The following is a 21,547-nucleotide window of genomic DNA, read 5'->3' on the forward strand; positions in this document are numbered from 1 at the left end:
CTTTTTCATTCCCATACTCGCTTTTCAATTATATTCCTCCCACATATTCCCGTCCAATTCTCTGCAATTGCATCCTCAACCCCCCAATGCCTGCTGCCACCGCCAAAGTCAAGTTACCCTCCATCCTGGAACTAACGAGCCATTCTGCTCTTGCCCATGACCCGCTCCCCTCGTCGCTCTCCCTGACCCCTTCCAGCTTGCTGCCTCTGATTTTCCATCAACCTTCCACAATCTCGTCCTCAGCGGCATCCTCCTTCAGAAACTTCGATCTCCACCACATACCTCCTCCTCTCCCATTACACCCCCAGCATCTACCTCCCCGCCCATTGCCGCCTCTGCTGTCACACTACTCGTACGGCCAGCCGCCAGTGCCCTCTCCAATTTTCCAGCACCACCAGCATCTCCTACCCCATCATCAACAGCAGCAGCAGCAGCAGCAGCAGCAGCACTTCTATGTGCCCGTTTACTACCCGCTGCCTTCGGTGGACAATTCTCCTCCAGCTCCCACACCAGCTCCGAAACCAGCTACGGCTGCTGACTATAGAGTGCCTGAGGTGATCAACAAGCCCATGAACAAGTGCCACCGGTGTGGTACCACAGAGACGCCCGAGTGGAGAAGAGGGCCCAATGGGTTGCGAACGCTATGTAATGCGTGTGGTTTGTTTCACGCCAAGTTGGTGAGAAGGAAAGGCGCTGCGTGGGCCGCTGAGGAGGTGCTCAATAATAAGGTGTGCAAGGGGAAGAATGGGAGAAGGATCAGTGTGAAGAAGCAGGCGATGGACGAGCTGAAAAAGAGAATGAAGCAGGCTCAGGTGGTGGAAATTCCTCCGCTTCCTCCTGCGAGAGGCTACTCTTCGGGCTCGACGCCTGCGAGCTCTTCTGGGTCGCCTGTTTATCAATTTAGGTGACGCAGATCCCTTAAGCTCGAAACTGACACTATTCGACGAAATTGAGCAATAGAGTGGCTGATTAAAAAAGATGTGTCCATTGTAACTGCTGGTCGAGCAATTAGGATATATAATACAACTGTTCATGCCGCTTTGAGTTCTGGGGCTCTCCAATGAGGTCGCCAAAGTCGCCAAAAGTTCAATGGGTATCATGACGTGAAGCAATAATAAGTTCTTTAGAGCTACGACTTGTGAGAACTTCCATAAATTTACCAACAGCTCTTTTGGCAATTTCGTCGCTGGCTGCGTTTATCTCGATCCACACTACCTCGTCGTACTAATCCTACAATACTCTGTATTGCACCATCACTATATTCAATTCTACAGCGGTCCTCGGGCTACTCCTTGTCCTTGGCTCCTACGCATCCAACCTTGGTGTTTTCTAAATTCGCTTCCCTAAGCAATTAGCCTCTGGGTAATTTTTTATAGATTTACGAAGTAAAATGAATTAACCCCTCACATACCTACCCGCCCGGATTCATGGAGACGCCCAGATGTAGCCATACTTAAGCTTAAACCTTCCCCATGCACAATATCTCCAAGCAAAACCGCTGGTGGACGTTATGGTGATGCTTCACGCATGAGCGACAAAGTAGAGCTTGGGACCAATCAAGTACCAGAGGCTAAAACAAAAGTAGCACCACTTCAACGGAAATTGATAGCGAAACAGACAACTCCAATGGGGGGGAAAAGGGGCAAAAGAAAAAATCGACACAGAAACTGGATTTGAGCAAAAACAAGACAGAAAAAGAAACACCAGTGGCAACAAATGCCCATGTGCATCTCGTTGGGCTTCAAACCTCAGTCAAAATTTCGCACCTAAGCCGTTCATAAAGAGTCAAGCAATGGTTAGCTCCAGCTTCTTAGTCATGATAATGTGGTAATGTAGTGATAGAGCATTCCCCGGGATTATGGTGCATCAACGGCTAAGACGGAGTAGTTGAGGAACAAAAAGCATTGCCAAAAGGTTTCACAAAGGACGTTTGATGGCAATTTGATTGGGGCTCGACGCAGGACAAAAATCCCCATAAAAATTTTGGGCCCATTACTTTGAGTTGTTTCTTGTTCATAGTTTCTTAACATGGAAGTTGTCTGCCCGGAAGACCGAAGTAAAACCGACAGTGTTTGCAGCTCGCGATCGAGCTTGCCGCCTTGCAGGTGGTAGGAAGGAAAAAGCGCAATTTTAGCCAGCCGTGAAGCCGCGATCTAGATAGAGCAAAAGGTGACGTAAACTGAAGAAAAGTCGAACAAATAACGGCTCCACCAATTGGAGACAGCAGTGCAATTAACTTCCATACCGCCACTCATCGTAAACACACGCCTCAACAGAAACAATTTGGCCAGGGCCTTTTCATTGCTGTTGGTAGCCCTGGCACGCCACATGCAAGAGAGCGCGTCATGTAATCAGTGATGCAGGGATCAGCGGCATTGAGTGGACGATTTGAGGGTTGTTGACGCATGCACAATGCAAGGCGTCGATGGAGTGGAGATCAAGCCGGGCAGGAGTCCATAATACGCAAAGGTAATAAATTGAGAATAAAAAAAAATAAAAATAAAAAATAAAACTGAGAGTCTTCAACGCACCCATGGCTAAACAGTGCTGACAGAAATTGCGCTATGCGTGGCTTTCATCTGCGCACCCTGGCGATCTTCCCCAAGGAAAGGATCATAAGTGGTAGTATTACACTGTTGGGGAAGATCAGCCCAGAACCGTTGATAATAAAGGGCAAGCGATTGGAGAAATTAAAGTTGGGTAATCGGGCTTGTACCTATCGATGGTCCTCATGCAGGTGGCCCCTAGCACCATCTCCCTCGAAGATTCACTTCATCACTTCTTACATCATCATGAGTCGCCTGAGTCATGAGCAAAACCTCCATCTGGAAAGAGGCCCCGGCTAAACACTATCACATGCGTGGACAGATAATCTCGCCAGCGTCAGATGTGACACGCGGTAGCTCTGTGTGTGCAAAGTTGCGTTCAGGTAGTACGTGGAATGTCTCGCTAAAATATCTCGTCCTGTCGCCTCAAAACCGGTGTGTTTTTGGCGCACGGCGTCTGTTCAAACAAGGTGTCATGTCAAAGCAACCGAGGCGAGAGTTTGAGCCGAAGAAGGCAATCAAGCCTAAACTTTTGATGTTGCCTCGCTTACAAGGTGGCTGCCGAGGTCTCTTTGAAGTTTCTTCATGAGTCTCTAAGTTCTGTTCAAAGTCTCTCAGAGGTCTCTTCAAGCTCCTTTTTCTCGCTGCAATTTCGTCGATAGCTTCGTAATGCCACGAACAAGTTGAGATCGCTGGGCGTGCGCCATAACCAGGATAGAATGCCTTGCTTTCTCGCTCGACGGTTATATCTCACGATTAACAGGGATGCGTGCGCCAATAGCCGATGGATTATCCGAGCGGCCAGGGCACGCTAGGGCCATTTGTGAGACACAAGGAGGGGCGGTTCGTATTGGCGCAAATTCCCGGTCTTGTCCATTTGCCCATCTTGCAGCACGAGACTGTACGGTGTTATTCTGGAAGCCCAGCGACAAAATAATATTTGCACACCTCCCGCCTTTGAGGTGCGTCCCTGGCCGCACATGCCTTTCCTTCCACTGCAAACGAGTTTCTATTTGTGTCCTTGGTCTCCTCTAGAACATCTCAACACTGAAAGCGTCAAGTCATCGTCACCGGAGCATCTTCGTAAGCCGTTACATTGAAGTTGTGCAGAACCATTCAAAAAGCAGACGTTTGTCGTTGAAGGTTTTGAGGCACTGTTCTCCGCTTTTTTTTTCGTTGTATTTGTTGGCCTAGTGGTGTGACCTTGGGATGCGTGAAACTGTTTGCAGAAGGGGCTTCAGGAAATTTCTTTGCGTCCCGCCCTCTGGCTGCCCAGGCTGGATCACCATTGCATTGAGAGCAGATCGATGTTTGCTAGATGGAGTTCTGCACCAGCATTTTGTATTTTTGGATTCTCCCTCGGTGACCCCTCTAGAATTCCAAATCCAAATCTCGTCAGTTGTAATCATCGGAAATGCACTCTGACCCAACAAGTGTCTATCCCCACAACATCTCAGATACAGATCGTCCCACAAAGGGGTACATGGCTATCTTCAAATTCCACTTCGCATCCCCTCTATTGTAAGACTCATTATTCAATAAATCTCACATGGTTCTCTCTGTGACTGAATTCTATAACCGTTCAACCGATCCCTCATATCCCCTGCCATTGTGGAGTGGTGACGGCATCGTCAAAGAAAGAGCTGCTCTCAAGTTGACGAAAGAGATCTACCTCACAAAGCACCATTGTACTCGAGGTGAAACTAGCATAAGAAGCGGCAGGATATGTGGTTTAGATCGCGCAACTCATGTCTGTGGTCTATTGTTGAATGTGAAGGAGTCTATAGTCCCCAACGTACTTGTGCATTGTAAGTTGGGCCTTGAAGGGCGGCGGGCACCACAAGGCTCTCGACTGACGGAATTCGATCGACGCAGTTTCGTACCGGCCAGGCAGCCCCATTCTCCTGTCGTAGAAGGCACGCCAGGGGCTTTTGGAGGATCCGACGTAGCCATTGAGAAGCCTCTGATAAGCTTGCCCTAGCTGTAACCTCTCTAAAAGAAAACAAAGAAAATCAAAAAATAAAAGTTTGATATGTCTAAGCGCCAGTCTATAGTTTCCTGTTTTCGAGAACGTACTTAACAGAGTCTAGAACGTTGTCAAACAAACCAACATTGGGCTTGTGGACAGTGATCTCCCAATCTTCATCCTTGAAAACTCCTGTTCGTAAAAGAATAGAATTCCAGCCACACGCGTTGGCCCCAGCAATGTCGGACTCTGGGTTGTCCCCCACCATGTAAATATTCTTGAAGGGAGAACTCTCTGGTTTGGCGTGCAACGCAGGAATGAATCCATGGCTCTTGTGGCCGTGAATAATCTTGTTCCATTCTATCAACACCCAGTGGGCGTAGTCGTGCTGTACTGGGAACGGCTTGCCCAAGATTGTCAGCTCTAATGTGTCTCTATCTTGCAACGCATTCATCTCAGCATAAAGGCGCTCCACCACCATTCTAAATGCCCCCTGGCCAAACCTTGGCAACACATAGTCGTTCGCCCACACAAAGTCGTTATTACTAAACGCAATGGGAACGGCTGGTTTCGCAGATCGCTCAGTAGCTGGCCTCTTTGTGCCCACAAGTCCGTTTTTTGAATTCAAGAGATCAAGCACAATTTGCAAATCTGTGCCCATGTCTCTGGGGTCGTTGAATACCAAGATCGCATCAAAAGGCTTGCTCAAGTCCACATCACGCGCCATCTCAGCCAATTGCCTCTCCGTGTACCTGTGATGCGGCGAAACCGAAGGGTCCGCTTTGACGATATCCATCGGCACCACCACATCCTTAAACCCATAGTCCTGTGCCACATACCGAGCCTTATCATCATTGCCACCAACAACTAGCACTCTATGGTAATTTCCACCCTCTGCCCACACTCTCATTGGAGTATGGCTCTGGACAATCTGCAAAGGCGACAAGGGCACCTTTAGCTGGCTTGAAAGAAAGTCCACGCGGGACTTCTCTGAAACTCCCCCTCCGTTGGTCAACAAAATGAAAGGCACTTTGTGCTCGTTGAGAAGTTCTAGTGACTTCGACGCTTCAGGAATCGGTTTGGCTCCTCTCATAAGCACTCCATCTATATCGAAAACAAACGCCAAGTCGGATCCCGAGGAGAGCCCGCGGCGGGACAATGGCCAAAACGCTTTAACTCTGCTGGCTCGCGTGAAGTGACTAAGCAACATCTTGGTTTGGTCAGTCAGTGAGCTGGTTGTCGAATGAGTAGTAGTTGTTGATGCTTGAATGATAGTGGTAATCGCGCACTAGTATCTGGAGGTGGATGAGAGAGATGGTAGAGGCGACTTGCGTGATGTAGAAGTATGATGATTCAAGAGAATGACAATCAAGAAGAAAAAAAGCCTTATCTTATTTTCTTGTCGTCTGTCAATTGGGTTAAAAGATTCTCTCATTATGGGCAGAAATGGCTGCGAAAAGTTCTCAGACACCAACTCCCAGATATCATACATTCTAATACAGCCTTGTAAATGGTTCCACTTATCACCTTTTATTTAAAATGTTTTTGTATATTACACTTTCATGGTCTATGCAATCTATGTATCATAGGAACCATTAGATAGTTGGATGAACCCTCACTTGGCGGTAACAGAAACTTGAGGGCACGCTTCAAGGTTAGCCGACTGGGCCCTTTCTTGTTCGACTTGATGTCCCAACTGCTGCAAGATACCTTCCAACTTTGGTTCCTGGTGGCCTTCCTCCACTACCCAATCTTCGTCTCCCTTCTCTTGCAAAACGTTGCAAGCGTTTCCAGCAATGAACAATCCCGGTGGCCTCGACCCAAGCGCCTCCACGGCTGTTGCAGCTTTCTCTAACGTCGTTCTGATCACTCTCTGATCAGGGCAAGACGCCCGTTCGACAATGGCCACTGGCAAATTGGGTCTCCAGTTCTTCTCGCTGATCAAGTGCGGTATGAGGTCCACAATTCTGTGCAATGCCATAAGAAAAACTGTTGTTCGGGATTCAACAAAGTCTGGCAAGTTGGGTAACGCCCCGCGTCTCCCTGTGCCAGTACAGATCAAAACTTGGTCGGCCACTTCACGGTGAGTGGCTGGAATGTTAGAAAACACCGGTGCTGCTAGCGCAGATGTGATCCCGGGCAACACGAGAGGAGGGTATCCGTGTTTTGTAAAGAAGTTGAACTCCTCGCCGCCTCTGCCAAAGATATAGGGGTCGCCTTGCTTCAAACGAACCACCTTTTCGCCATTTTGAAGCGCTTCAAGGCCAATCTCAAGAAGCTCCTGTTGTGCACGCTCTGCGTTTCCCGGGAATTTTCTTGCAATAAATAATCTGGTGCTCTTCTTGGGGATGAGGTCGAGCACCTGCTGCGGTACAAGCTTGTCTGCTAGAATCAAGTCTGCGGAATGGATCTCCTGCAACGCCCCAAGCGTAAGCATCAGTACAGATCCGGGACCGGACCCAACAAGACTAATTGTTCCTTTCCGTTGTAGTTTCTGCTTTTTCTTGAAACCTTCTTCTTTGTCAAGTCTATACTGCTCCTTCAAGTCCTCGATTGAAATCTCTGCAAGTCTCAGAAGAGGGTAATACTCCACAATTTGAGAAAGCCAGCGGGATCTCTGAGTGATCTGCTGCTGTTTGGTCATGTTGAATTCCTTCACAAGCGAGTTAAGGTTGGATGTGGTGATGGCATCGTCATCGTGGCCGCCCACCTCTTCCAAGGCGTCCTCCTGCTGAATCTGACGCCTCAACTCACCTACCCTATCACATATTTGATCAATGTTTCCTGGAAGAGCACCCACGAGTTCTCGCTTGATTCTCAGGGCCAATTTGCATCCTTTTCCTGAGGTTGTCACCCCAAAGTGGAAACTTCCAGAGCTGTGTGTCGACAAAAGAGTAAAGCTGCAGAGCTCAGGAGAGTCAGAAACGTTAACTGGGATTCTTAGCCTTTTGCAGTCAGCGGAAATCTGCTCCTTGAGCTCCTGCTCACTCTGGTACAACGTGACAAACACCTTGTCCACGACCAGGTCCACTTCACTTCTTCCCAAGCTGGTTAGAAGTCTTTTTGAGTACTCTTCATTGTGATATTCAACTTTTCCTTCTTCTATAAGTCCCTGAAGGGTTTTGGAGAGCTCATCGAGGGGTGCGTTATCAATAAGTATGGGGAAAGCGCCAGCGGCGATGATGGCTTTCGCTCGAAGCAGGGCCACGGGCGCAAGAGCACCTATGACCACGTGGTGTTCGTCTTTGCAGTGGAAAGACGCTAAAAGGGTCATATTATGGCTTTTGAAGCTTTGAATGGAGAAACGTTGATGATATATGGACTTTGCAGCCGGTCTGATTAGCTTAGTGCACGTGACGTGATAAACAGCACGTGCAGAAAAGCAATCAGTCAGATGATTTAAATCATGTGACATCACAACGTTCCTTGGATCTTTGGTATCGTATAAAAGAATATCGCTTTAGGTTTGGCAAATTGCAAATATGAATGAAGGATAAAATTCTTCTGTATTACCTACACAATTCATAGTATCGAGAAACTTTTGCGGTAAGATTCGTTTCAACACTCATTCGATATCTCTACCGGCTCTTGATAGTACAAAGACGAGTCGATGAGTGATTTTCCGAGATCGACACAAGCCACGAATCAATGGTGACATTCAAAGTGACGGAATAAAGCGGGAATCAGCTTGGGCACTATCATTGCCAGGAGACCAACGTACTCACTATATACATACCAGAACATGGAAATTGGACCGTTTAGTTGGCAAAAAAAAGGAAAGAAAAAAAAAAAAAAAAAATGTTTGAGTGACCGTCAGGAAGAAGTCTCATCTTTCAAAAGTACGCTCCATTCTGGTGTTTCTCTTTATCAGCATATTGAAGTCTACGACCTCGCCGATTTGAATGGCTGCAAAAAACTCTCAACTCAAATGCTGGACTAAATGGTCCACTCCACAAGCACAACCTAACTTTCACCCACACATACCCAAATCAAGGGACGAAGTCAAACTCACCATGAAATACAATCTTCAATTATTGGGCCCTACCATCGTATCGTAAACCCCTTCCATTTCTTTAGCTCCTCGTATCAGCACAAGTGCTTAACGGTAAATGTCGCGCGATGCCGTGTCGCAATGTCGTCGTGCCACTGGCACAGACCATCATCTTGAACACCCACATTGAGGCTAGTGCAATCCATATTTTTCCATTCGCAATCACTACCGTTACCACTCTCACATCACTGCAAAATGGCTCCCAAACGACCACTTGGTTTGGGCAAAGCGGCGAAGGCGAAAAAACACAAGGCGGGGGCTGAAAACGGAAGTGCTCTGGAAAACAACGGCACCTCTTCGGATGTTGCTGTGGCGAGTGAGTTGCCCAAGGAAAAGTCTCCAGAAAATAGCACTGAGGGCGCTGACGAGTTGACGGTGGAGTTGGGTGCTGAAATAGATGCTAACGACGCCGTGGGCCAGTTGGCGGCGTTGTGGAGAACGTACTTTGTCTCTGAGGAAAAGAAAGAGCTTGTGCTTAATGGAATCATTCATGAGTGCGATCGTATTTTAAGAAAAGCGAATCTGGAGCAAAGGTCAGATAGCGATGAGGAGAACGTTGATATCACGGGTCGGTTTTATGCAATTTACGCGTTGGCGTTGTCGAACTTGGCGTTCTTTCACACTGAAGAAAGAGAGAAGGTGGATGCATTTTTCACCGAGGCGATGGAGAGAATTACACGTGGAGAAGAGCTTTTCCCAGACTCTGTAGATTTGCTTTTTGCCAAAGCACGTATCATGATTAACAAAATCGCCTTGACGGTGATTTCTCGTTTGGACAAGGAAAGCAGAGTTTCCAATAAGGTGCCTAACGGTGCGCAGCTCCTCGATGAGTGTCTAGCTCAGTGGGAAAAGGCCGAGGCGTTGACTGCCAAGCTTCAAAAATATGACTACTACAACATTGAGAGTTTGGACTTCCTTCAAGCCTTGGACGACCTTTTGGACGTTGTGGACAATTTTGGCCACGATCGTCTCGAGGGGGAAGATAGCGATGCCGATGAAGAAGACGAGGATGATGTCAAATTGGACGAAAACCATGCGTTGTTTTCCATTAGAAACACAGACAAGTACAACAAATGGTGGAGAGACCATCTGATCATATTCTTGGAAAATTTGGACAAGCGCCTAGCTGGAGAAGACAGAAAGAGCAAAAACCACCCCTTGACCACATTGCGCCGTGAGTTGTGCAAGCGTCTAGGCCAGTCTTACTTGATGGAGGCCGAGGTTCCATCCAACGTGTTCACCACGTTAACTTACTATGCTAAAGACAAGTCTGAAATAAATGGTCTCACGAAGGAGCAGGCTCAAAAAGCCAGTCAGGAGTTGTTTTCAAACGCTTTAAGGTACCTAAAGGACTCTCAAGATGATGACGAGCCCGAAACTTGGGTCAATGTTGCCGAGGCGATGATCTCGTTGGGCAACGTTCACGACCTCGACAGCCCAGAGCAGGAAAAAGCATACAAAGAGGCAGAAGAAATTTTGACGAAGGCGAACAACGCCACCAACGGTAAGTTTGATGATATCTTGCACAATTTGTTGCAGAACCAATAGCATCGCATGGTTACGTTTACGAAAATAATTTGCACTATACGTTCGCTGATTACGAGCGCATGGAATCTTCAGATTGAGTATATGAGAAATGGGTCTCTCTATAGAGTGTATTGGTAGAGCTAGAGATAAACAAAGTTAACAATAGAGTATCTAAGGATTCGTGGGAAGTGCTCTCGCCATCTGCATCTTACAGTGATGTTTCCTATTGAATGGGCATTAAACGTGGTTGTCGTTGTGAAATGGTACTAATGTGCTGTCTAGAAGCTTCCAAGGGGTGTCCACGACCTCTGCGATAAGCCAGGGGCTTGGCCACGAGACGGAAGCGTGCGGTGGGAGGATGGGACGTAGCCCTCAAACCCTGGAAGCAATGGTGCTCTCGCTCTGTAGCTTCATGGCGTTCCTCTCATGAGCGTCAGCCTTGCAGTATTGCAAGCCCGTGCAAGCGTGGTCTTCCAAAGACGGTGCTTCGCACAGAACTTGCCCTGGCAGTGGCCGCAGTCGCCCACCATCCTGAGCGCCGTGGACGTGCAAGAGGCAAAGGTGCATCTGTTCTTCTTCTTCTTCTTGGTGACCAGCGGCTGGGTCTTTGTTTGTGTAGTCGCTTCGGGCGCATCAGCAGCGTTCATGAGAATCACCACGTTTTGTGGGTTCAGAGGCACCAATTCAAATGCGTCTAGCGGCTTGTAGTAAGGCGCTAGGCGGGCGCCGTTGTAGATGAGCTTGAAGTCTGAAGGCAACGAGGTATTTGGCGGACACCCGACTTTAGCAGCGTTGATAAGATCCTCAACAGTGGAGTTGTCTGGAACAGTGACGGAGTAAGAGACCTCGGTAGACAATCTGAAAGTGATTTTCATAGCTGGATTTTAATTGCGTAAAAATAGTTTGAGTGGGAAAGGAAAAACAGTGAAAAAATTTGGGATTAGGTGGGTTTTAACTGGGGTGTTTGGAAAAAGAAGAGAAAGAAAGTGAGTGGCAAGAGGTGGTGTGGCTCGGGCGATAGCGGATCACCGATAACGAGGCAGAGGCAGGAGACAGGAGACAGGAGGCAGGAGGCAGGCCCAGTGAGCAACACACCTGGGAAAAGAAAAAAGAAAAATCAAATAGGAGTTATGAAGTTTAGAATTTAGATTTGGAAAGAGGGTCGAAACGGAAATTTGAGATCGGCTTTTTTCTTTTTTTTATCTTTTTCGTGATGTTGTCGGTGGTGGTTGCAAACACAGCCGAGGGTCACGAGGAAGCGCAGTTTCTTTGCAGCGGGTTGTTGATTCTGGAGCAAAACCCGCGGTTGGCTGCGAAAATACACTGAGGAATGTGAAGACATGAAACACAATTCTGAACGGGAACGTTTTATGAGGTTTTATATATATATATATTTTTTTTTTTTTTGCTTTCAATTTGTTTCTGCTTGTTTGCCACCCATTAAACGGAACCTATTGCAGCACTATCACCACCATATGTTCTCCTGCCCTGTTCCTACCCTATTGGGCTGAATTTAAGTGGAAGATTATGGTCGTTTCAAAGGCTACGATTGGAGCCACGGCAACTGCAACTGCTTTGCCTGATTTTGCTTATAGCGGCTTCCAACCTTTTGTGGCTATTTTTGTGTGAAGAACCCTGCTGGAGTGAGGAGCTGTCTGGCGAAATTGCAACCTGAATGTTAGTCATCCTTATAAAACTACGTGAAACTACTAAGTGAATACATAGGAAAGAGTCTGTCAATTCTCTATAGGAGTCTTTAGTATGAAGCAAGTAACGGTTAAATCACATTTTGGAAGCACCAGTCAACTTGGAACCATGTGTGGTCAAGTTGTATGGAATCACGACAAAACCGTTGTAGTAAGAACCAATGACTGTAGCATTACAGTCATGAGGAGGTGACCTTGCAAGTCTGGAAATCAACAACATATTTTTCACTGATGGGGTACACGGCATGTGAGGAGTGCAATCCAGGGTAAACTTCAATGATGGACACTACAGCGTCTCCAGTATTTCCTCCTTCTCCTCTCCAAATATCTACATTCACTCAACTCCTTATCGTACATTTTTCGTAAATCGTTACAAGTCAATATGGGACACTTTGGGGTATAGCGTAAAACATAAATCACAAGGATTGCAAGTAGATCATAGACATAAAACACAAGGCCAGCCTCATCTTTACGTCTTCTTGAAGTCAATGTCGGCGGCGTTGATGATCTTGGGCACCCAATGCTGCTTTTCTGCCACAACGTCCGTTCTCATTGACGACATGGAGCACCGGGTCACCCGTAGCTTTGTGTCTGCCGGGATGGGTGTCGCTGTCGTTGCCGTCAATGTTGTCAAGGCAACCAAAAATGCAAGCACCTTCATGGAGTAATGATCGTTTAGTGTTGAAGGAGAGTTGTTGTTGGTGTTGTGTAATTAAAGTTGTTGAAGTTGTTGAGGTTGTCGGATCTGCCCGCAACTAATAAGGCCACGAGTGGTTCGATGAATCAGGCAACAAAACCCCGATGGATTCTAGTAAATACTCAGTGAAAGAAAAAATAGTAGTCCCTGGCCAAACTTCAAATTTCACGTCTTCTGGTCCCCTCTTATACGTTTTTGGGCGGGCCTCAAATGAGGCAGTGACATTTCCTTCAGGGTATGAGGTTAGCAATTAATTAGCCCTTTTAGGCAGCCTCCGCGGGCAAGGCTGGGCTGAAGTTCTTACTGCTTGCGGAAAACATTCTCACTCAGGCACACACACAGACACGCAAAATCGTTCCCCCAGGCTGGCTGAGAACTCGCTCCAAAGTTCGGTGGCTTCGACGGTGCCTTGAAAAGTCGTCGAAATGGTTTAAATTCTCACTTTTGTCGTCTTCTGCCCGTGGATCTAGCCCCTAGGTCCCTGGGGGCGCTGTATGCAAACTGGAAACATCGTTCGAGAGCATGAATTTCGCCACGACAATGGACTAAGGGCTTCTGCTGCTTTGTTTAAAATCGGGCCAGGGCATCTAGAGCCTTGTTGTCTTTAGCTTCGATGCTAAGTTTGGTTTTCTTGCAAGTGTGCCCTCAGGTGATGCCGACTCGGTTTATAGCTTTTTTTCAACTCTTCACTACACTCCACCTCCTCCCTCTTATGCCTACAACTTTTCTTCGTCACTTCATACGTATGCAATTCCTTACCAGTTGTTGGCTTTCTGCTTCATAGCTTTCCGGAGTCGCAAACGGGCTGCCTCCTGGCGCTCTGCCTCTTCCTCCTCCTCCTCCTTCTTCTGCTCAACCCTCTCGATATCATGCTCCTTTTCCGTCACCTCGCTGATCTCAGAAGCAGTGTCATCCTCCAGCACAGTGGTGTTGCTTTCATCTACCGATGAGAAAATCGGAATGTTCTCCAAGTTATCAAGCCAGTATGATTCGCTCCTGGAGTACAAGGATCCTTGGTCTGCAGTACTTGGTTCTGCTTCTTCCTCCGGTAGAGCATCTCCAAACTCACTGCTATTTTCGTCAAACAGGTTATACTCTCGGTAGAACTTGTCATAGTCGTCAAATATCAGCGGTCCGTATCGTTCGCAGAACTCCGTCACCTCGTGAGCTAACTTACGCCTCATTTTCTTCAACTCCTCGATTTGAATCATGTCCTTCTTATGTGATAGTATCGAGTACAAAAGTGGCTTCAATGACTTGTATGTATCCACACAGCTCTCTCCGGTCCTCAATGACGCGTAAGTCGTGAGCACCATCCACAAGTACATTGCAATGAATAGCAAGACGAGAGGGATGCTTCTGGCTATCTCGCTGGCTGAACGTAAGAGCCAGCACGCAATTGCGGCCCAAAAAATGTAAAGCATCGGGGCAAGCCCAAGAGCCACAAGGATCTTCCAAGTACTGATAACATCGTTGGCTTTGATCTTAACCACAGATCCGGCTAATGCCTCTTGGGCTTTCTTCTTGGAGATTCTGCGTGATACGATAAAAACAGGGGCAAACATAAATACTCCCGGTAACGAAAGAAGAAGGAAAAATAAGACCGTTGACAATCGCTTTGCGAACCTGAAGAATACGATCAATCTGTTCAATTCAGTAAGATCTTCCACCTGATGGTCATGAAGCGACATGGCCATGAGTGTCTTGTTGTAATGATAAACATTTTCCTTGAGCTGCTTTACGTCTTCCCTGTTAGAATACTTCTGGTATCCCTTCATCAAGCGGCGGTTCATCTCAACAACCAAGGGAAGCGGTATGTGCTCACGGTTGACTGATGTGTATAGTCTTCTTGCAGCTTGTATAACCATCAAGGTATCAAAGTCATCGCAAGTAACCGTCACCTCTTTCAACCTGAGAGTAATGAGATCAATTAGCCTGTTGACAACCTCACGAGAATTTTGCTCGTACTTCTCACCATCTTTCTTCGTTACACGGATGGGCTTACCATATTCCACGACAACTCTCGATCTGAACCTATGTGGATGAAAGTAATTGAGTCCCACGGGTATGATATTAACCACTGCATTGGGGTCTTCGGATTTCAACACAGCTCCCAATGCCATGATACCAACACCAGGTTTCAAAGGAAGTAACCCTGGTCTATCATGCAGCCCTCCTTCTGGAAATATACCCATTGCTTTACCCTTATTGAGGTGCTCGAACACACTATTGAACACCTGGTGATTGTCCACATGTGGAGCTGTTTTGTAAGGCGTCCCATTTGTGAGCATATCAATAATTACTTTATCCCTTTCGCTTGGCTTTTCGAAGTTGACTTTGAAAGGATTCCTCAAGACGATTTCCGTGTCAGAAATAACCCGTGCAATTTGGGCATTACCCATACTGTTGGGAAGACCAAGAAGACCTTTGGCCTCGGCCTCCTTTGTAAAGAGTGTACCCTCACCAATGACGTTCACGTTGTCGTTGCCCGGACCGAAGTCCTCGATCCGAATCGTTCCCAGAGCTGTCTTCAATAAGTCCTGAGCTCTCTCGACCGGAATCGCGCTACATAGCCGGGCTGCCAGACCAATAAAGGCTCGACGATATGATTTACCAGCCGTAAGCAAGGAGATTCTTCTGCCAGCCGTAGCCCTGGTGGTAGACATTACCACCACAGGGTCAACGAACTGATTGTGGTGTGGAGCAATGACAAATATAACAGCTCCCTTCTTGGGGATGTTGAACGTACCTCTCAGACGGATTTCCCTAAAGAACGTGTGAATAACCATGTTGAAAAACCATATGACAAGGTCGTAAGATAGCATCAACAAGATGGCTTTCAAAACCTCCCTCGGGGATCTCTTCTTGCGGTAGACCGAAGCCTCCGGATCTTGTAAGAGACCCTCAATTGGGTTGATACCCATTTGTTGGTTAGCCATTGAGTCGATTGAATTTGCGAAAAAGGGGTACTAGCATCAAAACCCGAAAAGAAGCCTATGGATCGAGGGGTAGAAAGTGGTGGCATCCTCACACATCATGGGGTAGTGAAGTGCAGGAAATTTTGCCAAAAGCGTAGCCTTCTGAACCGCAGGCTTCTATCTCGACAGCAAAGAAAACTAGCAACTCAAAATTTTTTTTTCTCTTTTTCTTTTTGGCGTTGATGCAGATAGTGGACTTAGTAATGATTTGAAACTATCGTGCTTTCAATCTTTCGTGCATTTCATTTCTCCAACTTTCGCATACTCTTTAAAAAAGTAATCTGCAAGTATCTTGCATTCACGGCAAGAGATAATTTGCATTCGTAAATTTGAAGTCTGGCATGACAGTTCACGGCCTTCGTCAAGAGAGGCGAGACGCAATGCAATCACAGCAAAACAAGTATGAGTCAACAGTGATCAACTTCGAACTCTAGTCGAACGCTGTAATTTCATGAGACTTTTGTGGCTAATTGATCTTCAGCTGCAAGTATGTATCTCGAAATCTTTCGATGCAAATTGCAAAAAGCAGAAGTCAAAATGAAAAATCGAAAACCGGTCAGGATTTCAGCTTGCATTCGATTGGGTGCTTAAAACAGCACGAGCTCGATTACAGGTAAAGAATTCCCTAACCATTTTGAAGCAGGCGGCAAAACTTTTCTACTATTTTTTTTAATTTTTTTTTCCGTTTTCAAGGAGTCTTCACCAATTGTTGTGACTGACGTGAGCATGCAATTCACTAGCCATTTGCTGAGTGAGCTATGGTCCAATCATCTCCTGCTTCCATGACGAGAGTGTATCACTTATCGTGCTTAGTCTTCGCCTGCCGGAACCTCATCCTTGAGAATCTTATTAAGCTTCACTTTGATTTCCGTCTTGTCGTCTCCTCTCAATGTGTCTCTTACAAAAAACACGTCTGTATCGAGCTGGATCATCTGCAACGCTCCTCGTAAAACACCGCAGTACACCTGAGAGTACCAAAGCTCCTTTTGAATCTTTGGGTCCAGGGTGACAGGAAGCTCGACAAAGTCGGCTAGAGGGTTTTCAGTAAGCACCAATGAGAAGCTTTTCCCATCAGCGCCAAAGCTCTCCACCAGGGGAGTGATGTTGAGAAACATCTTGAACCCCACTTTGCTGATCATTTCAGCTGTTTCCTTGAATAGCTGACACCGCTGGGCGCCGGTTTTCGCCAAAAACTCCTCGATGAGTCGAATGCCAATGTTGTATCCCATTTTGTCGAGCTGTCGATTCACTTCACCATAGTTGTTGTTCAAATCTCTGCAGAGCTGGGCCACGACAGAGCCGTATGTGAGCGTGAAGAGCTCGGTGTTAACTTTCTCTGGGGTATTTTTCCAGATGTTGTCGGCGGAGCTTTTCAATTTGGACATGGAGAAGAACAAGTAGAAGGAATACGTTGATTTAGAGACTGCAGGTACCTGACAAATGTGTAGGAGGAGGCATGGGAGGTTGGTATACGACACTGTGATTGACGACAAATTAAATGAGAATTTGAGCATAAGGAGATCTTTAATAGGCCCCTTCCTTTTTTATTTTTTCTTGCTGTCTGTTTTTCATTATTCTCTTGTTTGTCAATTGCAGTTGCCTGGTGGCTCTGTGGCTGCGAAATCTCTAACAGAGTGAGCTTTACAAGTGATGAAAGGTGTCTCAGTGGTAAAAGGTTTCTCATAACTCAATATATGGTTATTTTGTATGTTCTGCTTCCTGTAAGGTGAATTCCTAGAGCGAAACAAGCGAATTGGGGCACTAATGAACAGCTTCGCAATATAGTTTTTTCATATCACTGTAGACTCCTTTCAATTAGCACTATTCATTCTGTGGATTTACATTCCTTCCGATTATATCTTCCCAACTAGACGTGGCAGAGGTTGCATCAAACAATTTGCCCCAGACGTGAACATTAAACGAACTACTCAAATTCTGGCAAGTTTCACTTCGGGTCCCTTTAGGCCAATGATGAGTCGGCTCATTCTAACCCCTAGCCAGACGCATTGTCCACTCCAAACTGGAGGCTAACTTGACCGTCCTGATATTACCCAAGCATGGCCAACTCAGCATGCACCCTCCTGCTGTGTTCATCTTGTTCGCTCAATGGACGCAAATCGGCCATTGCTTAAGATTGCGTTTTTTCGCAGCCACAAAGGCTCAGACGATTCACGCCGCTCAGGCCACATGGGAGCCGTCGTATTCGTTGCCGGGAGGTCGGTAATTGCAATTGAAACGCCATTGACCACATGTAAGGTGGTGGTTTTCATCAGGGGTCGGTGCGCTTGCGCTCAGCCTGTGGAGGCAGTTTTGAGTCTTGCCGAGCGAGGTGTATGCGCTTGGTGAAAAAGTTCGGGGAATAACTTACCAAAGTGGTGACACAAAAGAATCATGGATCTTCAATTCCATCCTGCCAGGACAAAGGTCCCCCCATGGATCAATGGCTTACTGCGTGGTCCCCTACTGGAGATTATGTTAGCACATCACACCGTCGACACAAGAACGTCTACACAAGAACGTCAAAGTATCCGCAATGAGGTCTTCCGCTCCCACGCAATTACGAAATTAGCTCCTCGCAAATTTACTCTTGTCAATTCAGGCCTTCCTTGTAGCCGCCCCCTGGAGTCATCTTGGACACATGGGAAGGCCAATCTTGCGTCTCTTCCAGGCGCAACTACTAAGGCACTGCTTTTCGCAGCCAGCGCAAACTACTGGAGAGCAGGTGCTAAGAAGTGGCAGGATATGAAAGGACGTGAGCAAATCACTTAATGGATCTGACGATTCATGGTTCAAGGAGCTTTATTTTATTTTCTTTTTTTTTCTTTTATTTTCATCATTCTGCTCGACTTTTCGGCTGATTTGCCTTCGTTCGCTTAGCTCAGAATCTGCTACATCGTATCCTTACGCCTGCCGTCTCACTCAGCAAATGGGGCCAGAGGTGGGCGCAAATTGCGTTTTGAATGGGCAATTCACGCAAAAAAAAAGTCTAGGGGAAAATAGCCAGGGTAGGTAGAAACGAGCAGCAGCTTTCACACGGAAATTGACTTTGTCCAGCGTAAATTGACCCTGCAAAGTTGCCCTTAGGTTATGCTGGAGCGCTTGCTTGAAGTCGTTGTGAATGGCCTGTTTGCGAGGCCGCTCCTTTTTTTTCTTTTTCTCACCTCACCACCTTATTTTTATTTTTATTTTTTTTTCTCTCACTATATAAGCGTTGCGCATCCTGCCCCTATCGTTTTCATCATCAAACATCTCACCTTCCTGCCCCTCATCATCAAGCTTCTTAAGTATGGACGTGCTATCGCCTCCTGCTAACTTTCTGGCCGTGGTGGCTGACAAGCTTTTGCCTCCGCCCGTGTCGATCAGGCCAAAACCCAGTCTTATTCCTGGAATCCCTGATGGCATCTTGGCCATCTTCGCTCCCGTGATCGCATACTGGACCTACTCAACCTTTTTCCACATCATCGACGTGTACGAGCTCGCAGAAAAGTACAGAATCCACCCATCTGAAGAGGAGGAGCTGAGGAATAAAGCTTCTCTCAGGGACGTCCTCTGGGACGTAGTGGTGCAACACGTGATCCAGCTGGTGGCTGCCTACGCTGTCTACAGAATTGACCCTCCTCCCACAACGGGCCACGAGCTTTATACGGTCTGGTACTTGAAGCATCACTGGGCTCCCTCGTGGGTGCCCGACAGCGCCCTCTGGTTTGCCTACATGTACGGCTGGTCGATTCTCAGAATGGGCTTCGCCTTCTGCATCATCGACACTTGGCAGTACTGGCTTCATAGAACCATGCACTTGAACAAAACCTTGTACAGAAGATTCCACTCGAGGCACCACAGACTTTATGTGCCATACGCGTACGGCGCCTTGTACAACGACCCCGTGGAAGGGTTCTTGCTCGACACGTTGGGAACGGGCATTGCTGGGCTTATAACGCAGCTCTCGCCTCGTGAGTCGCTCTTTGTCTACGTCTTCGCTACCATGAAGACTGTGGATGACCACTGCGGCTACCGTCTCCCTTGGGACCCATTCCAATTCATCTTCCCCAACAACGCCATTTACCACGACATCCACCACCAAAACTGGGGGTTCCGCAACAACTTCTCCCAGCCTTTCTTCACCATCTGGGACAAGATGTTCAACACTCAGTACCAGTTTGTCCAGGAGTACAGGGACAAGCAGAACAAAATCACCTTGGAGAAGTACAAGCTTTTCTTGGCCCGCAGAGAAGAGAAGAAACAAGCAAAGATGAATAAGTCTTCATCAATGGCCTACACGGACAGTACTGCCTCCACCGTGTCGGGAGAGTCAACTGCGGTGGGCACTCCAGAGAAAGAGACTAAAAAGGACATTTAATTCAATGGACGGGCACTAATACTTTCATTTCCATCCCGCACCGCCATTGTTCAACCATGTTTTATAGCATTAATGAGGAACGTAATATGTGATTATGAGTCAGTAGACTTGTCGGCACCTCGGTGGTACTCGGAGACAGTTAGCTACATTTTCGCAACCGTCCGATGGCAGGCTATGTTCGAGCATTCACCATGAAGCCTTCAATTTTAGCTATGATTTATAGAAGGTAATTTTATACAAAGACATTTCGCTTTCCCTCATCTCGTAAACTATACAACTGTCCTCTACTTCTTTTCTTCCAGTTTACATTTGTACGTCATACTTATCGCTGCTCGTGTCCGGCACCTTGGTCATGATCTGGCATGCCCCAGATCCTCTTCGACTATAAATAGAGGATCAATTTCCAAGTCCCTCCGACCTTCAATTGCTCTTTAGCCACCATGACCACCTACCAGAACCAGGATTTCGACGCAGAGCGCTACAACGCCGCCAGACCTACCTACCCCGATTCCTTCTACAAGTGCTTGCTAGACTACCACAAGTCCAAGGGAAACCCCACCCATCTCGCTATGGACGTTGGATGTGGGCCGGGATTCGTTGCTTTCAAGCTTCTAGACTACTTTGACCAAGTGGTCGGCACGGATTTTTCCCACACCATGATTGAGCAGTGCAACAAGGACCCGAGAGTGGAGTTTTCTGATAAGATCCGCTTCTACGCTACCCCAGCAGAGCAGGCGCCCGAGGAGATCCAGCCTGGGTCTGTAGACATGATTACGGCGGCAGAGGCGTGCCATTGGTTTGACCACCCGAGGTTCTTTAAGGAAAGTGCTAGAATCCTCAAATCGGGCGGCACTTTGGCCTACTGGTTCTACTTCGACCCTGTTTTCGTGGGCAACCAGAAAGCCACAGATTTGGTCGTCGAGTGGTCTTACGACTCGAGCGTCAAGAAGTACGGCGACTCGTATGAACGCTTTTTCGGACCCTACTTCGACCAGCCGGGCCACGATATCTTTAGAACCACGTTATCGCACATCAGCCCTCCAGAATCGGACTTCACCGATATCATCAGACACTACTACCATCCTCACGAACACCCTGATGGCGAGCAGTACACAAGCCTTTACATTCCCAGAAGAGTGTCTCTCAACACGTTTAGAGCACAGGCAAAGAGCTGGAGTGGCTACCACAATTGGAAAAGGGAACACCCAGATAAGCCCGACGCTGCTGATGAGCTCATTGACAAGTTGGCCGAGACACTCAATGTCGACTTGGATACTGAGTTGGACGTTATATTTCCTACCGTGTACACATTTGCCAGGAGGAAGTAATTCTGAAAGCTAATAGACAAGTGAAAGATACATATTCTATAGTCTAGAAAGATTCTCCGGAACTAGACGTTGCTTTAGATCGCTGTGAGACACGGTGTCTGATAAGCGATGTAGCATTGACTTTTACTACAATTTATGTTGAGACGTCTCGTTTGTCAGCAGTGTGAATGACGTTGTTGAATGTCATTTTGAGTTTTTAATCACGATCTTAATTGACATTACCGATTTGCGTCATTCGTCAGCAAGACAGACGGCTGCAACTTTTCAACAATCCTGTACACAGTCCCGAATAAGTTACTAGTCTTTTACTAAACTTGACAACATGCTGTATGCCGTCCGCACGATGACTACACTAGATCCCTTTACTAATTCCTGACTACCTTGTGGGGAC

At 47.1% G+C, this 21,547-nt stretch overlaps 9 protein-coding genes across 9 annotated transcripts; 4 read left to right on the forward strand and 5 right to left on the reverse strand. All coding sequences in view use genetic code 12, as the record gives it.

The window, feature by feature from the left end:
• Positions 1–86: 86 nt before the first annotated feature.
• Positions 87–908, forward strand: BRG1 (GATA-type transcription factor BRG1; the record flags this gene model as incomplete). Its single annotated transcript, XM_029034104.2, has 1 exon — positions 87–908. The coding sequence occupies one exon, from the start codon at positions 87–89 to the stop codon at positions 906–908; it is 822 nt and encodes a 273-aa protein (XP_028891667.2).
• A 3,686-nt stretch (positions 909–4,594) lies between these two features.
• Positions 4,595–5,722, reverse strand: CJI96_0005084 (uncharacterized protein; the record flags this gene model as incomplete). The annotated part of the gene is made up of 1 exon (XM_029034105.2): positions 4,595–5,722. One exon carries the CDS (start codon positions 5,720–5,722, stop codon positions 4,595–4,597), a length of 1,128 nt encoding a protein of 375 aa, XP_028891668.1.
• Positions 5,723–6,127: 405 nt separating this feature from the next.
• Positions 6,128–7,786, reverse strand: MET1 (uroporphyrinogen-III C-methyltransferase; the record flags this gene model as incomplete). Its single annotated transcript, XM_029034106.2, has 1 exon — positions 6,128–7,786. One exon carries the CDS (start codon positions 7,784–7,786, stop codon positions 6,128–6,130), a length of 1,659 nt encoding a protein of 552 aa, XP_028891669.2.
• A 972-nt stretch (positions 7,787–8,758) lies between these two features.
• On the forward strand, positions 8,759–10,111 carry CJI96_0005086 (uncharacterized protein; the record flags this gene model as incomplete). Its single annotated transcript, XM_029034107.2, has 1 exon — positions 8,759–10,111. One exon carries the CDS (start codon positions 8,759–8,761, stop codon positions 10,109–10,111), a length of 1,353 nt encoding a protein of 450 aa, XP_028891670.2.
• A 389-nt stretch (positions 10,112–10,500) lies between these two features.
• On the reverse strand, positions 10,501–10,965 carry CJI96_0005087 (uncharacterized protein; the record flags this gene model as incomplete). Its single annotated transcript, XM_029034108.2, has 1 exon — positions 10,501–10,965. One exon carries the CDS (start codon positions 10,963–10,965, stop codon positions 10,501–10,503), a length of 465 nt encoding a protein of 154 aa, XP_028891671.2.
• Positions 10,966–13,248: 2,283 nt separating this feature from the next.
• Positions 13,249–15,432, reverse strand: SCT2 (bifunctional glycerol-3-phosphate/glycerone-phosphate O-acyltransferase; the record flags this gene model as incomplete). Its single annotated transcript, XM_029034109.2, has 1 exon — positions 13,249–15,432. One exon carries the CDS (start codon positions 15,430–15,432, stop codon positions 13,249–13,251), a length of 2,184 nt encoding a protein of 727 aa, XP_028891672.2.
• An 848-nt stretch (positions 15,433–16,280) lies between these two features.
• On the reverse strand, positions 16,281–16,856 carry CJI96_0005089 (TRAPP complex core subunit BET3; the record flags this gene model as incomplete). Its single annotated transcript, XM_029034110.2, has 1 exon — positions 16,281–16,856. The coding sequence occupies one exon, from the start codon at positions 16,854–16,856 to the stop codon at positions 16,281–16,283; it is 576 nt and encodes a 191-aa protein (XP_028891673.2).
• A 1,901-nt stretch (positions 16,857–18,757) lies between these two features.
• Positions 18,758–19,828, forward strand: SUR2 (sphingosine hydroxylase; the record flags this gene model as incomplete). The annotated part of the gene is made up of 1 exon (XM_029034111.2): positions 18,758–19,828. One exon carries the CDS (start codon positions 18,758–18,760, stop codon positions 19,826–19,828), a length of 1,071 nt encoding a protein of 356 aa, XP_028891674.1.
• A 440-nt stretch (positions 19,829–20,268) lies between these two features.
• CJI96_0005091 (uncharacterized protein) lies at positions 20,269–21,156 on the forward strand (the record flags this gene model as incomplete). Its single annotated transcript, XM_029034112.2, has 1 exon — positions 20,269–21,156. One exon carries the CDS (start codon positions 20,269–20,271, stop codon positions 21,154–21,156), a length of 888 nt encoding a protein of 295 aa, XP_028891675.2.
• Between the last annotated feature and the right edge of the window lie 391 nt (positions 21,157–21,547).

This window comes from Candidozyma auris, chromosome 6, assembly GCF_003013715.1.
Source record: "Candidozyma auris chromosome 6, complete sequence".
In the NCBI taxonomy this organism is placed as follows: domain Eukaryota; kingdom Fungi; phylum Ascomycota; class Pichiomycetes; order Serinales; family Metschnikowiaceae; genus Candidozyma; species Candidozyma auris.